Raw genomic sequence first — 14955 nt, forward strand, 5'->3', positions numbered from 1 at the left:
AAATGAAAGAACAAGTTGGGCTTAGAATAGAGAAATGAGGGAGCAAGTCCTAGATCGCTTGCTGACAATAGCAATATCACATGAATACTTAGCAAACCGTTTCAACCATTAGATAACAACTTAAGAAAACATTTACCAGAAGGTCCAATGCCTTCTATAAATTTTAAGAATCATGTATTTGAAAACACCTCTTAAATATCTAACATGGTGTAGTTTGTTTAGCCAGTAAACTTAAGCACAACCATCTAAAATGTTTTTAGTTTCTTTCTACCAACAAGTCTAAAACATATGATACACAGATTCAGGTCCCACAAATTAAAATGTATCTTTGATTGATTTTAGCAGCTTAAATTTATGGACAATCTTATCTATAAGCCATTTAAAATAAAACTCTTAATAAAATTTCCCCATGTGGACATACAATACAATATGTACACACATATAATATAGCATAATAGACCAATATAGCAATTTTAATAATAGCTTTTAAAATCTTTAACTCTTTTTGTAGATTGCCAATTGATTTGAATGGCTTTTTGTTTTTAGTAACCTCAGTTAACCATACTTCCTCTCAGTTGTCATATCAGAAAATGGTGATGAAACTTATATATTTAAAATACTTGCAGGAGTAGGCATAGTGGCACAATGGGTTACGCCCTGCTCACGATGCCAAATCCCATACTGGCGTGCTGGTTTGGGTACTGGGCAGTGCACTTTCAATCCAGCTTTCTGATACTGTGTTCTCTGAGGCAGAAGGTGATAGCTCAAGTGTTGTGGCCCCTGCCACCAACAGGAGAGGCCTGGAGAAAGTTCCTGGCTCCTGACTTTGGCCTGGCCCTTCTCTGACTGTTGCAGGCATTTGGGAAGTTACCCAGGAGTTGGAAGATTCCCTCTCTCCCTCTCCCTCTCCCTCTCCCCCTTTCTTTCTCTCTCTCTCTTCCTCTTTCATCACCCTGTCTTTCAAATAGATGAAAATAATAAATAAATAAACATTAGAAACATTTCTTAAATACAGAAAAATCAGCTGAAATCATACATTGAATAGTATTTAAGTTGCTTCTGGCGGGTCCTAATGTTCCACTGTTGACTTTTAAAATGTGTTTGTCAGGTTCTAGAGCTGCAGAGTCCCCCTAAGGCCAGCATGGTGGTGAAGGACTGTGTCAGAGCTTGCCTGGATTCCACATACAAATATATTTTTGACAATTGCCATGAACTCTATTCTCAGCTGATAGACCCGGTAAGAGAAGATGTGTTTTGTTTCTTTTTCTAATAATCTGGACTTTGCTGTTTCTAATGTACACTTCAGAATGTTTGGGATGGTAACCAATAGGAAGTTATGTTCATCTAATTTCATATTAGTCATGGGTGTGAGAATTTCTATCCTTGCCTTCACAGTTGAATAACACTTAAATACATGAACTAATCACTCCTTACAATAACTTTGTATAGTTAAGGAAGATAACGTTGTTCAGATGTTTCAGCTGAGTCATCAGTTTAGAAGAACAAAGCGGTTTGCTAAGGGTGTGGGTGGTACTGAGTAACTGGTGGTCTTGAGATTAGGTGTGAGGATACTGTCTCTATTCCTGGGTTCTCATTGCACTATTTCCCTTATCATTTGACCTTTTAAAAGTGCTGTCTGGGGAATTTTTTGATGAACAGGATGGCAAAATCATTACACATGTTCATTCATCATTAAGAAATATTTCAAGGGCAGGTGTTTGGCCTAGATTTTAATAAGCTGCTAGAAATGTTTGTGTATCATATTAGAGTCCCCGTGTTTGACTCTAGACTCCACTTCCAGTCCCTTCCACCTGTTACTGAGCACCTTGGGAGGTGATGATGATGGCTGGAGTGGCTGTGTTCCTGTGACTGACTTGTCTTCCATTGCATTCCTATCTTCTAGCTTAGGCCTGCCACATCCCCAGCAAGTGCAAGTATTTCAACAATGAACCAGCAGATGGGAACATTTGTTCCTACTCCTGCCTCCCATTCCAATAAATAAAATGAGATCAGTTAGTTTTTAAATACAAAAAGAAATATTTCATAAATACAAAAGATAATATAGAAAGTAAATCAAATATGCATACACATACCATCTTAGGTAACCAAACGTTAACACTGAGCAACAGTTGCTCTGTTCTTCATTGTTTAAAGTCACCTTTACATATACAATGGCAATTTGCTTTGCACTTCTTCCAATTGTCTGTCCCTTCCTGCCTTCCTCTTCAGAGATGGACACTATGAATATTGGTAAACTTGAGCATCTTTTCACATATGCTCAGTGAACTCTTAAATTTCATGTTCTTTGAGTTGTCTGTTAATAATCTTTTGCTGATTTTTCTGTTGGTTTGCTTGACTTTTTCTTATTAACTTATAGAAAATTCTAAAACACTTCGTGCATACTAATCCTTTGTTGAGTATGTGGATCTCATATATTACTTCCCTCTTTTCAATGTACTAAAGTTTTCTGAAGCACACTATGAATTATATATCACGATTACTTTTATAAAGCTGGTATTTGAGGTACCTTTTAAAAATGTGTTTATTTCCTGTCTTCTTCCCTGAAGAATGCAGTTGCTGTGCTGTGTAATAAAAACTGATCCATTGCTTACGGATCTTTCTGACCACATGAGTGGGGAAAACCCTAGAAGGCAAATGTCGGATGAGGGGAAGCAAGATTCTTCCAAGCTGGATTTCAGGCTAATTCCTTTGCCTAATAAGAGAAAAAAAAAATGAAACTGGAGTCTGGTATTATACAAACAGAAAAAAATAATATAAACCTACATAGTTGCTCATAATTTTAATTTATCAACCTTCTAGATATGCCATAGTTTAGAATGGTTGGTCTCTGGAATGTCCAGGTATTAGTTCTCTCTCATGTGTGCTCTCCTGACCCAGTAGGTGGCTTCCCAATGTCTCCCCTTTGTCTAGTGACTATTCAACATCTTCCTCCCATAAGGCCTTTTGCATTATTCTGCTTTTTCCAACCTAATTTTCTTTATATAATTTGAAGGAGAAAAAAAAAACTAGACTTTTTATTCTACCATATAAGTTACTCATTGATAACTTCATCATCATTGAGCAGCCTCAATTTCATGCTCCATATAACCTCAAACCAAATAGGTATGTGCTCACGAACCCTAAATTCTATAATTTCATCAGTTGACCATCCTCTTTCACAGCCGTGCACTTACGCAGTCTACTGTGTAAGCCTAGAATGTTCTTCCCTTCCTCGATGCCTTTATCAATATTTAGTTTTAATATGACCTCTGTTAAAAAAGAACCATATTCATGGAACTCGTTAAAGAATTGTCAGGTAGACTATTCAAGGAAGAGTACTGAGACAGTGCTATTAGATGGGGTTTATAGAAGAAGGAGGAGAGGGGGGAGGAAAGGGAGAGGAGAAAGAGAGAGAGACAGAGAAAAAGGGGGATATTGAGCTCAACTCCAAATACCACAAGGACAATCAGGAATTTATGGCCGTGGAACTGAGATGGGGTTCAGGGATGACTGGATAGAAATTACTAAGAGCTAACATCAGGTGTGTGTGAGGGGGTCAGATTCTGCCTAAAGAGACCCTACAGGATTCTTGCTGAAGGAAGAACAGGATGATTAGATAACAACTGGAGGGTAATAGGAGAACATCTAATCAGATATCAAAGGGTGGTCAGATATTGGAGGTGGGAGATGTACTGGCTGAACTAACATAGCAGGAGTCTTACTAGAACTGGACAATGCAGAAACTGCCATAGAAGCCCAGAAGTTGAGATCTGATTAAAAGAAAGCTCAGGAGAATCTGACCAAATGTATTCAAAGAGACAAGATTTGCCAATTCCTGATTTGCTAAATCACACACAGTGGATGAGCCAAGATAAAGGGACATACCTTAGTGTCTTACTAAAATAAGTATATTAATAATAAACACATCAAACAGTTGACTTCTTCAAGACAGTCTTGTCAGAGGTTCAAAAGTAAGTGTGCTACCTCACATTAAAATAAATATAATATAGCTTAGTAGTTTCTGATGTGGCTGTCAAAACAAAAGCTCACATAATTTGCTTAAATATTTTTCTTTTATGTATTTTTTTAGTTTTTATTTTATTTTATATTTGAAAGATAGAACTACAGAACAGAGAGACCAAGATAAAGGGATCTTCTATCTGCTGGTTCATACTCCAAATGTCTTACAACATCCAGTGCTGGACCAGAGTAAAGACAGCAATCTGTGATTCAATCTGGGTCTCCCACATGGGTTGCAGGGACCCATGTACTTGGGACATCACCTACTGCCTCCCAAGGTTTACACTAACAGGAAGCTGGGGTAGAAATGGAGTCAGTATTTGAATCTAGGCACTCTGACATAGTATGCAGGATTTCCAAGCAGTGGCCCAACCATGGCACTGATACACCCACCCCTAATATTCTTTTTAGATAGATAGATCTGTAGATTTTTTTTTTGACAGGCAGAGTTAGACAGTGAGAGAGAGAGACAGAGAGAAAGGTCTTCCTTCCACTGGTTCACCCTCTAAGTGGCCGCTATGGCTGGTGCACTGCACCGATCCGAAACCAGGAGCCAGGTGCTTCCTCCTGGTCTCCCATGGGGGTGCAGGTCCCAAGTACTTGGGCCATCCTCCACTGCACTCCTGGGCCACAGCAGAGAGCTGGACTGGAAGAGGAGCAACCGGGACAGAATCCAGCACCCCAACCGGGACTAGAACTCGGGGTGCTGGCGCCGCAGGTGGAGGATTAGCCTAATGAGCCACAGCGCCGGCTGATCTGTAGATCTTTATATCAAATTTTGTCAGGGTAAGAACTGTTGGAAGCTAAGCTTTAGAGCAAAAAAAAAATCACTTTTTATGAAACATTGTAATCATTTTAAATTCTAAAGGAAGCACCTATTGGGTATGAATAATTTGGGATTCTAATTCTCCCTGGAGCCCTTCAGAAGCTGCCCAGGAATGATGGAATGATTAAGGCTCGGCTCTCCTCAGCTGACTGCAACATCATTCTCCTTGGAGCTCTAGGCCTTTTCATGTTATTGCGCATATCTGAACTGTCATCAAATTCTGATGATTTTATCCTCAACATCCTTAACTTCCAAATATATTCCAAATATAATGCTATCCTGGTTCAAGCCACCAGCACTGCCCACTTGGATCACTGTACAAGTTTAACTTCCTGATGGAAATGAATGCTTTCACCCCTAGCACCTTGCGTCAATTCTCAGCACAGCAGTTGAAACAACCCTTTTTCAAAGCAAGACAAATCATTTTACTCTCCCACACGGAGTGCTCTGAAGACTCTTTGCTTAAGCCAAATTCGAATTCCTTACAGTGGACTGGAAAACCCCACATAATCGTGCCCATTTACGCTTTCCAACCAATTTACTCTAATTCTCTGCCTTTGCACATGTCACCGTGAGCATGGAAGGCAAATGCAGAATCACGCACAGGGAAGTAACGTGAGCAGAACGGAACTCGCGGAATTTATGACCATGACAGTGCTTAGGACGGATGACAGAGCCGACTGGGTGCCAAGAGAGCGTTTGCTGGATGAATAAGTGAATAAACTGATCTTTCTCAAACTGTGCACTGCAAGTCTATAGGCGTATTAAACTGTGCAAACCATGATGGGGAGAAACGCTCAGTTCTGTGGTAGACTGTCACGGATGGCCTTCGCCTCATGCAGTTCCCAGGGATAGCTGGCCGAGTCCTCGACAATGAAATCTGGGAACAGTTGATGAAAGCTATTTCTCATCTCAGCGTGTTAAAAACACCTTACCACGTCCCCCAGCTTTCTCTCCTGGTACAGTAACCTGTAAGAACACATATTCCAGATGGTGCGCTTAAGAAATGGAAGAGGGCTGCCCAGCAAGCTGCACACTGTACATGTTTAAGGAGTAATTCTTTATTCCATTAAGCTGCTGATATTTGGAGAACCAGTTGTTATCGAAGGGCCACCTGGCTTATTTTGAATAGACTTCAAATAACTTTCAACCTGCTACCTGAACTATCTACTTAATATTGGAAGTATTGGCCATTATCCAAGACCCTCCCAATCAGAGCCCTGATTGTCTTGTCTTATTTCAGCATCGTCTTCATCTTGCATCCTGTGATTCAGTTCTTGAAATTCTCTGAGGCCCTTGCACGTGTGTTTACCTGCCTGAAATGTGTAGCACTTCCTCAAGCCCCCTTCTCATGATGTACTCCTACACATCTTCTCTTCTCTTCAGAAAGTCTTTAAGCCCTCTACCAGCTGAGTTGGGTATTTCTCACATGTTGCCACCAATCTACTTACAATATTGAATTTCTTAGGCCCATAATATGTATTAGTTTGATCTGTCTTCTCCACAAAACTGTATCATCTTTGTGTCTCCAGTGTGGAGTGGTGAATTTAACTCAAAGGAGAGTTGGTAAACAAAGGAACTATCTAATACAAAAAGACTTCTGTAAAAGCAGCATTGCCTTACGTCATTATTTTTTTAATTTTTTTTTTATTTTTGATAGGCAGAGTGGACAGTAGAGGGAGACAGAGAGAAAGGTCTTCCTTTTGCCGTTGGTTCACCCTCCAATGGCCACCACCGCTGGCGCAATGCGGCCGGCGCACTGCACTGATCCGATGGCAGGAGCCAGGTGCTTCTCCTGGTCTCCCATGGGGTGCAGGGCCCAAGGACTTGGGCCATCCTCCATTGCACTCCCTGGCCACAGCAGAGAGCTGGCCTGGAAGAGGGGCAACCGGGACAGGATCGGTGCCCCGACCGGGACTAGAACCCGGTGTGCCGGCGCCGCAAGGAGGAGGATTAGCCTAGTGAGTCGCAGCGCCAGCCTTACATCATTATTTTTAGTCTCCTTCCACCATTCTAGAACCTTTGGTTAATTGCAGGCATTTGGTTTAGTGGTTAAGATGCCATTCGGCATGTTTGCATCCTATATTGGAGTGTCTGCGTCAGGTGCCATCCCCACTTCCAGTTCCAGTAAATGCACACCATGAGAGGCAGCAGTGATGGTGCCAGTGGTTGGGTCCTTACCACCCAAGTGGAGCTCCAGACTCCTGGCTTTGGTTTGGCCAGACCCTGGCTCTTGGTGGATAGTGAAGCACCAAATGGAAAGTCTGTCACTGTCTCCCTGCCTTTCAAACAAATAAAAGCAAATAAAGAAAAAAAAAATTAAGCTACATCCAGGAGCATGATCTCTGATACAAACAAACAAATTTCCTGGGTTCCAACTCTACTGCTTAGTTTTGTATGAGCTCTTGAGTCTAGTTAGGTTTCAGTTTCTTCATCAGGGCATTATTTTAATATTCATGGTAATCTGTTTTATCTGAATTCTCGCTACATGGGATAAGATCTAACATCACAAATTAAGAATTCCAGGGTGGTTAGACACAGTATAATTAATATTTAAATGTGGAAACATACTTCTTTACCTTCAAGAAATTTTGGAGGACTATTAAAAATAGAATCCCTGGAGTGAAAAAAGAAATTTTGATGGAAAAGTTGAAATATTTTGGATTAAAAGAACAGATAGGAATGTGATATTCCAAGGCAGGTTTCAGTCCATAAGTGACTTTTCTTAAGATTTATTTATTTTATTTGAAAGTCAGAGTTACACAGAGAGAGAAGGAGAGGCAGAGAGAGAGAGAGAGAGGTCTTCCATCTGATGGTTCACTTCCCAGTTGGCCGCAATGGCTGGAGCTATGCTGATCTGAAGCCAGGAGACAGGAGATTCCTCCGGGTCTCCAATGTGGGTGCAGGGACACAAGGACTTGGGCCACCTTCTACTGCGTTCCCAGGCCACAGTAGGGAGCTGGATTGGAAGTGGAGCAGCTGGGTCTTGAACTGGCGCTCATATGGGAAGCCGGCGCTTCAGGCTAGGGCATTAACCCACTGCACCACAGTGCCAGCTCCCATAGGTGGCTTTTACCTTAGCCAAATCAACAAGCTCTGTGTTCTTTCTCCTTTAGTTTAGCACAGCTGGTAACTCAGCCGATATTAGCACAATTGTATTCCAGACCCTGGGGTAGGTTCTGAGGATACCTCAAGGAATAGATGATAGATTCTTTAAAAGAAATAGACAAACATTTGAAATAAGGTTGACATGGCCCATGCTGCTGTTCACTAGGCTAATCCTCTGCCTGCGGCGCCGGCACCCCGGGTTCTAATCCCGGTAGGGGCACTGGATTCTGTCCTAGTTGCTCCTTTTCCAGTCCAGCTCTCTGCTGTGGCCCGGGAAGGCAGTGGAGGGTGGCCCAAGTGCTTGGGCCCTGCACCCGCATGGGAGACCAGGAGGAGGCACCTGGCTCCTGGCTTTGGATCAGCGTAGCGCGCCGGCAGTGGCGGCCATCTGGGGGTTGAACCAACAGAAGGAAGACCTTTCTCTCTGTCTGTCTCTCTCTCACTGTCTAACTCTGCCTGTCAAAATAAATAAATAAATAAATAAATAAGGTTGACAATGTGTCACTTTATCATCTCCTGCAAGGACGTCTGCATGCAAAGGAAATCTGGAACCTAATGTTGTCAGAATGTACAGCAACACAGGAAAAATAATTTGGATAATCACCAAGCACAAACCATTCATTGGACAGAGTTCTACATAAAGAAATCTGTTTGTAGCATGGGGAGAATTTACATTTTTTAAAAAAATTATTTATTTGTTTGAGAGGCAGAAAGACAGAAAGAGAGAGTTCCTCTCTGCTGGTTCATTTTCTAGATGCCAAAAACAGCCAGGGCTGGGCAGGGACCAATGCCAGATGCTGGGAATGCAATCCAGGTCTCACATATGGGTTTCAGGAATCCAATTACTTGACCATCACTACTGTTTCCCCGTTCCTGCATTAGTTAGGAATTAGAGTCAGGAGACAGAAAGATGTCAAACCCAAGCACTTCGACATGGAATGTGGGTCTTCTAACCAACATCTTCACCACAAGGCCAGATGCTCACCCCTGGTCTTTCTATATAAATGCATTTTTTTTTTAAGATTTATTTTATTTATGGAGAGGCAAAGTTACACATACACAGAGGGAGAGATGGAGAGAAAGGTCTTCTTCCATTTGTTGGTTCACTCCCTAAATGGCCTCAAAAGCCAGAACTTTTGGGCTGATGTGGAGCCAGCAGCCAGGAGCTTCTTCTGGGTCTCCCACTCGGGTGCAGGGGCCCCAACACTTGGGCCATCTTCTACTGCTTTCCCAGGCCTTAGCAGGGAGCTGGATTGGAATTTGAGCAGCCGGGACTCCAACAGTGACCATATGGGTGGCCAGCGCCACAGGCAGAGGATTAACTATGCCACAGTGCAGGCCCCTATACATGATTTCTAAGAAAGAATCCTAAACTAAAATCCTAGCAACAACTCAGTTCCAAGAAAACTAGTCTGTGAATGAACTTCTTCTCTAGATCAATTTCCTAAAAATCAATTTCCCTGGGAAAAAGAAAATGCCTTCCTAGAATACTTTAAATTGGCAACTTACATGAACTGAAATGTGTAGAAGTTTAGGAAGTCTATGCTTTATTAGCAGGTGGCATCTTTCATGTTATTTCAAACAAAAAATTGGTTTAGCTGTTTGTTTTATTTTTGCTTTTCTTCTAACCAATAGGTAAATAATTCAGTAATTAAAGAAAAGTGAAAAATAAGATGTACCCTTGAAATTTATTAGTAGAAAAAAGAAAAAATCCTATGACTTTTAATTTTAAAAGTATTTAAATAGAAATAACTAAAGGACTCTCTAAAAGGATCCCTGACTTTTCTTAGGTCTTTTTTCCCCCCTGAATCATATTTGTTATGCAATCATTGGTATTGGTTTTTTTAAAAAATATTTATTTATTTATTTGAAATTCAGAATTATACAAAGAGAGGGAGAGACAGTGAGAGTTCATCCACCTGCTGGTTCACTCCCCAGATGGCCACAACAGCCAGCACTGGGCCAGGCTGGGGCCAGGAGCCTCTTCTGGGTCTCCTACATGAGTATCAGAGGCCCAAGTTCCTCCTTTTCCTAAGACATTAGCAGGGAGCTGGATGAGAAGTGGAGCAGCCAGGTGTCGACCGGTGTCCATATGGGATGCCAGTGTCCCAGGCAGCAGCTTTACCAGCTGTGCCACAGGCTGGCCCCAGTGATGTTTGCTATTAAAGGCAGGTGCCTTTTCACCATTTCATAGGATTATTGCCTTGGCACATGGTCTGATTAAATATGAAAACACTTAGACTTAATTTTCTGTCGTAATGTTATTATTGTAAACTTATAGAATAAAAGTTACAAATAATAAATTTCTTTTTAACAGACAGCTTCATAAATATTGTAATAATGTTACTTGTAAAAAGAAATTGTTCAAAATGAGTGGATGTCCTATATCTGCTCCACTTCTAATCCCACTCCCTGCTAATGTCCTGGGAAAGCAGTGGAAGATGGCCCAAGTCCTTGGGCCCCTTCTCCCACAGGGGAAATCCAAAAGAAGCTCCTGGCTTCCGCCTGACCTAACACTTGAAGTTGTGGCCATCTAGGGAGAGAACCAGCAGATGGAGGATCTCTCTCGCTGTCTCTTCCTCTCTCTGTGTGACTCTGAGTTTCACAATAGTGGAATATTACCATACTATGTGTATTGTGAAGCAGAAAGAGACACAAAAGCCCAGAGCGTGAATAAGTGTGACAGTTCTGTTTCCATCAGTGTATGTTTTAATTATTCCTTAAAAATGAGGTCAATAAATTAATGCACAAGATGAAACCAACAAATTCTTTAAGAATCAGTAATATAGAGAGTATGTTGTATTAGTGAAATTAGTGTGATTTTCATTCTAAAACTAGATGCACAAAAAATAGTAAACTTATTTTATTAATGAATATTGAAGAAAAATGTCTAAATCAAATACCATTTATAGATTTAATTATATTATATATTTAAAAATATGGAGTATTACAGGAATTTTGTTCCACAAATGCAAGGATAGTTCAACATTAGAAAAAAAATCAAAATAATTTCACCAAAACCAAAGGAGGAATATCATGTATTTATTCAATATATGTAGAAAGTGCATATGATAATAGGTTATGCCTCTTTGTGATTAAAAACAGACTTAGCAAACTAAGAATAAAGCAGAATTTTAAATTTGGTTAAGGTTAAAGCTATCATTAATACTTACATAAAACTTAGATGTATTATTTTAAGAAATAAATAATCTACAATATATAGTATTTCATCTGATTAAATATTATTCAATAAGTATATGAATAATCACATTTCTTTACAGTAGAAGTGATGCCACACATTGTAATAGGGAAAGGAACACGCTGTTTAGCGTATAGTGTTAAGGAGTCAGAAATAGCACCGGGAATCCAATGCGCATCATGGTGACAGCCTTGATGTGAGAGACGCCCTTCAGGTAGCTGCAGCAGAGGAAAGACCTCTTATAGTCTCAAAGCATAGATTGGCAATAGAAAAATCAGTCCACTTGGTAATATGGAGAATGCCTTGTATGTACACACTGTGACGGAGTTGAAGAAGGATGCCAGGTTTTGAAAAATCCTTGCAGTGTCATGACTGGCAAGGCCAGACGAGGGTCTAAGATGCTGTAGTATTTCAACAGAGCAACGGATTTTATCTTTGCTTTTAAAACAGTTTAGTGATATGGATTTAACATCCAAGAAGAACACAACCGACGTTGTAGATTTATCGTCAGCTCTTTTGACCTCACATGGCCATACCTGATGTCGTGAACAGTGATCCTGGGAAGGAGGCAGTGCTGTAGTCACAAACCACGGTGGCAGAATCAAGGAGTGTCACCACTCCCTACTGCATCTTGTGAGGTTCCCGTTCGTAGGCCTCCACTTCAGAAATGTTCGTCCTTACAGTTTCTGTTCATTCACAACCGATGACAGACATAAACAGATTCATCCACAATGTGCCTCTTTGTATTTCAGTGTTTTTAATTAAGTTGTTTGGATCATACAGGGTTTCATTGGAAGGCAGACATTGAATCATCTCATTCAAAATTAATCTCATTTTTCATAAGGTGACTTCTGGAGTTTACTTAGGAAATCAATCGAGCTTGAATCTATTTTTTTACTTATTTTTTTAAACTTTTATTTAATAAATATAAATTTCCAAAGAACAACTTTTGGATTATAGCAGTTTTTCCCCCCATAACCACCCTCCCATCTGCAACACAAGGATGCTCAAAATCACTGGAATTGAGTTTAGCGTTTCCTGAACTCTCATGGTATGAAGCACTACCTGGAGAACAGGTTGAGATGCAGTTACCTGGCTGCCTTGGGCTTAGTGAATCTGCATCTTTAACACATTTTTCAGGTGATACCTAACATTAGGCAAGTGTGACATTAAGCAGAGTGCTGTCACTTCTCTGATCTCCCATTTTCTATTTATTTTCTTATCTTTTAGTGAGTGCCCAGAGAAAAAGAAAAGAAAGTTCTACTGAAAACTGAATTGTGAATCGAGTGCTAATTTGTAGTCTCCTTAAAGACCATTTTTATACAGTGTCTGTGTTATTTTCCAAGGACTAATGTTTTCTTTTTACAGCTTCCTGAAGTCACAGAATCCTTAATATAATTCTTCTTAAAAGAAAAAAATAGATGTTACCAGAGTTATTACTGAACTTTCAGTAAAATAATACGGCAGTTAAAATCACATGGGAGACACAGGGGGAGCAGATTATAAACCTCACCAGCACAGGAAATTTTGCTCTCTTCTTCACCAATGAATTCTTCAAAATATAGCATTTCATACAAAATAGACATTACATTAGATGCAGTAGTTGTGATTGTTTTATAATACCTGTAAGTTAAACCCATAAAACCTTTGCTTCAATTTGTTGTTGTACTTATTAGTTAGAAATAATTAGCATAGAAATCACTCATTAGCTAGTTTTTTCTTCTCTGAAATAAACACAATACTTTTCCTTTCTAAATTAGCATTAGTGGATCTTAAAATCAGAAATGGGTGTAAAATACCTAGTGAATTACAAAGCAGAGCAGAAGCATAAGTAATTGAAAGAGAGAAGCATATCAATGATAGCATTCAAGTTAAAATACCATTTACTCTGAGTTCAGTGAAAATATACTTTGGGTGGAAAGGCAGATGTGAAATTCTCCAAGATGAGATGAGGAGTTCTGAATTATCTAAAAGGCCACATACGTGATGATGTTGGATGAGTTGTTACTTTTATTCACCATTTGGTCTGACAGTCTTATCACTGCTTTGATTTTGTTTGTATACTTTATGTCTAGGAACATACAGAAAATATTTAGAGAAAATACCATCTTAACATTTTGGATAATAATAGCAACAACAAAATCACGTTAGTAAAGTGATGTTTCACATTAATTGAGATTCAATATGTTGATTATATAGTCTCTTTAATTAAAGAGAGTCATATTTAGGAGAATGGTTCTCTTAAAAAGTTCCTTAGCTTCAGCACATTCTCAAATAGAAAGTACAAAACAAAAATACAACAGATTGTCAATTTTACTAAACTATAGAAGAAACATGTAGTTGAACTATTAACATAAGTAGTATTCTTATCTTAAGTATGTTCTGGAATAGATGGTTAGTAAAGGCGTAATAGGCTATATTAACCCACTAATTTGATTTTCCCTTGTCATCTCCAGAACTAGTTAAGGGAAAATGGAATCTCACGAATAAATGAACTGATCTTTTCTGTTTCTTTCCTGCATTTATTTTCCTCTCCATGGAGATGTGCAATTTCCTTACATTCTTTAAAAAGCCTGATTAAAAATTCAGCTTATGTGTCCTGCTTTATTGCTTTTAAATTTTCATCTGGTGAAAAATTCTATCCCTGAGATGTTCTTTTCTGCTAATGGCAAAAGTGGCCAAGTGGAATCGTTCCAAATCACTCGGGATGATGGGATGATTGGTTCTGAGATTTGTGTTCTATTTAGGGGAAAGGATTTTAAAGTCATTCATTCATTCACATACATGAATGAATGTACATAATTAAAATGTGTTGTTTTCCTTATGTGACAGACACTCTAAGAATAATGAGAAGAACAGTAAACAAGATGTACACAGTCACTGTCCTCATGGGACTCACTGTCGTTCCATAAAGAGAGACATTAAGGAAGTAATTACAGCAATAACTGAACACTTGTTGCATGCTAGGGAGGGAAAGTACAAGGTAGGATTAGAGTGTGTCGCAGGGAGAGCTGCCCTGGTCAGGGACGTCGAGGGAGCCTAACATTCTAGAGGTTCTGTTGGAAAGCCTTTCAGGTAGCTCCTTCACTGTGGGTGCTAATGCTGGAGTTGTCTCCCCAGAAAGACCCGGGATAAGTTATAAAACTAAAACTAAGTAGATAAAGCACTATCTTCCCTTTGTTCAAAACACAGTGCGGTAGGTGGCAGCTGTCCTAAAAAGCAATTATTGCTTGGCTGGCGCCTCAGCTCACTAGGCTAATCCTCCGCCTGCAGCGCCAGCACCCCGGGGTTCTAGTCCCGGTTGGGGCACCGGGTTCTGTCCCGGTTGCTCCTCTTCCAGTCCAGCTCTCTGCTGTGGCCCAGGAGGGCAGTAGAGGATGGCTCAGGTTCCTGGGCCCTGTACCCGCATGGGAGACCAGGAGGAAGCTCCTGACTTTGGATCGGCGCAGCACGCCAGCTGTAGCAGCCATTTGAGGGGTGAACCAGTGGAAGGAAGACCTTTCTCTCTGTCTCTCTCTCTCTCACTGTCTAACTCTGCCTGTCAAAAATAAAAAAAAAAAAAGCAGTTCTGCTTTCATCTCAGCAAAAGAGGTAAAATAGGGGCTGGCAGTATGGTGTAACAGGTAAAGCCGCCTCCTGCAGCCAGCATCCCATACGGGTGCAGTTCAAGTCCAGGCTGCTCCACTTTTGACCCAGCTCCCTGCTAATGCACCTGGGGAAGCAGTGGAGGATGGCCCAAGTTCTCAAACCCCTGTACCCACGTGGAGACCTGGAGGAAGCTCCTGGCTCCTGTCTTCAAACA

At 40.4% G+C, this 14955-nt stretch overlaps 1 protein-coding gene across 2 annotated transcripts in view; it reads left to right on the forward strand.

The window, feature by feature from the left end:
* The window catches only part of UNC13C (unc-13 homolog C), a 632546-nt gene that overhangs the window by 332220 nt on the left and 285371 nt on the right, over nucleotides 1-14955 (forward strand). For both annotated transcript variants that reach the window (XM_062204781.1, XM_062204780.1), the window contains one exon: nucleotides 1109-1237. In XM_062204781.1, the coding sequence (XP_062060765.1) occupies nucleotides 1109-1237 (129 nt within the window). The remainder of the gene's footprint in view (nucleotides 1-1108; nucleotides 1238-14955) is intronic.

The sequence above is a fragment of the Lepus europaeus genome, chromosome 11 (genome assembly GCF_033115175.1).
Source record: "Lepus europaeus isolate LE1 chromosome 11, mLepTim1.pri, whole genome shotgun sequence".
Lineage (NCBI taxonomy): Eukaryota > Metazoa > Chordata > Mammalia > Lagomorpha > Leporidae > Lepus > Lepus europaeus.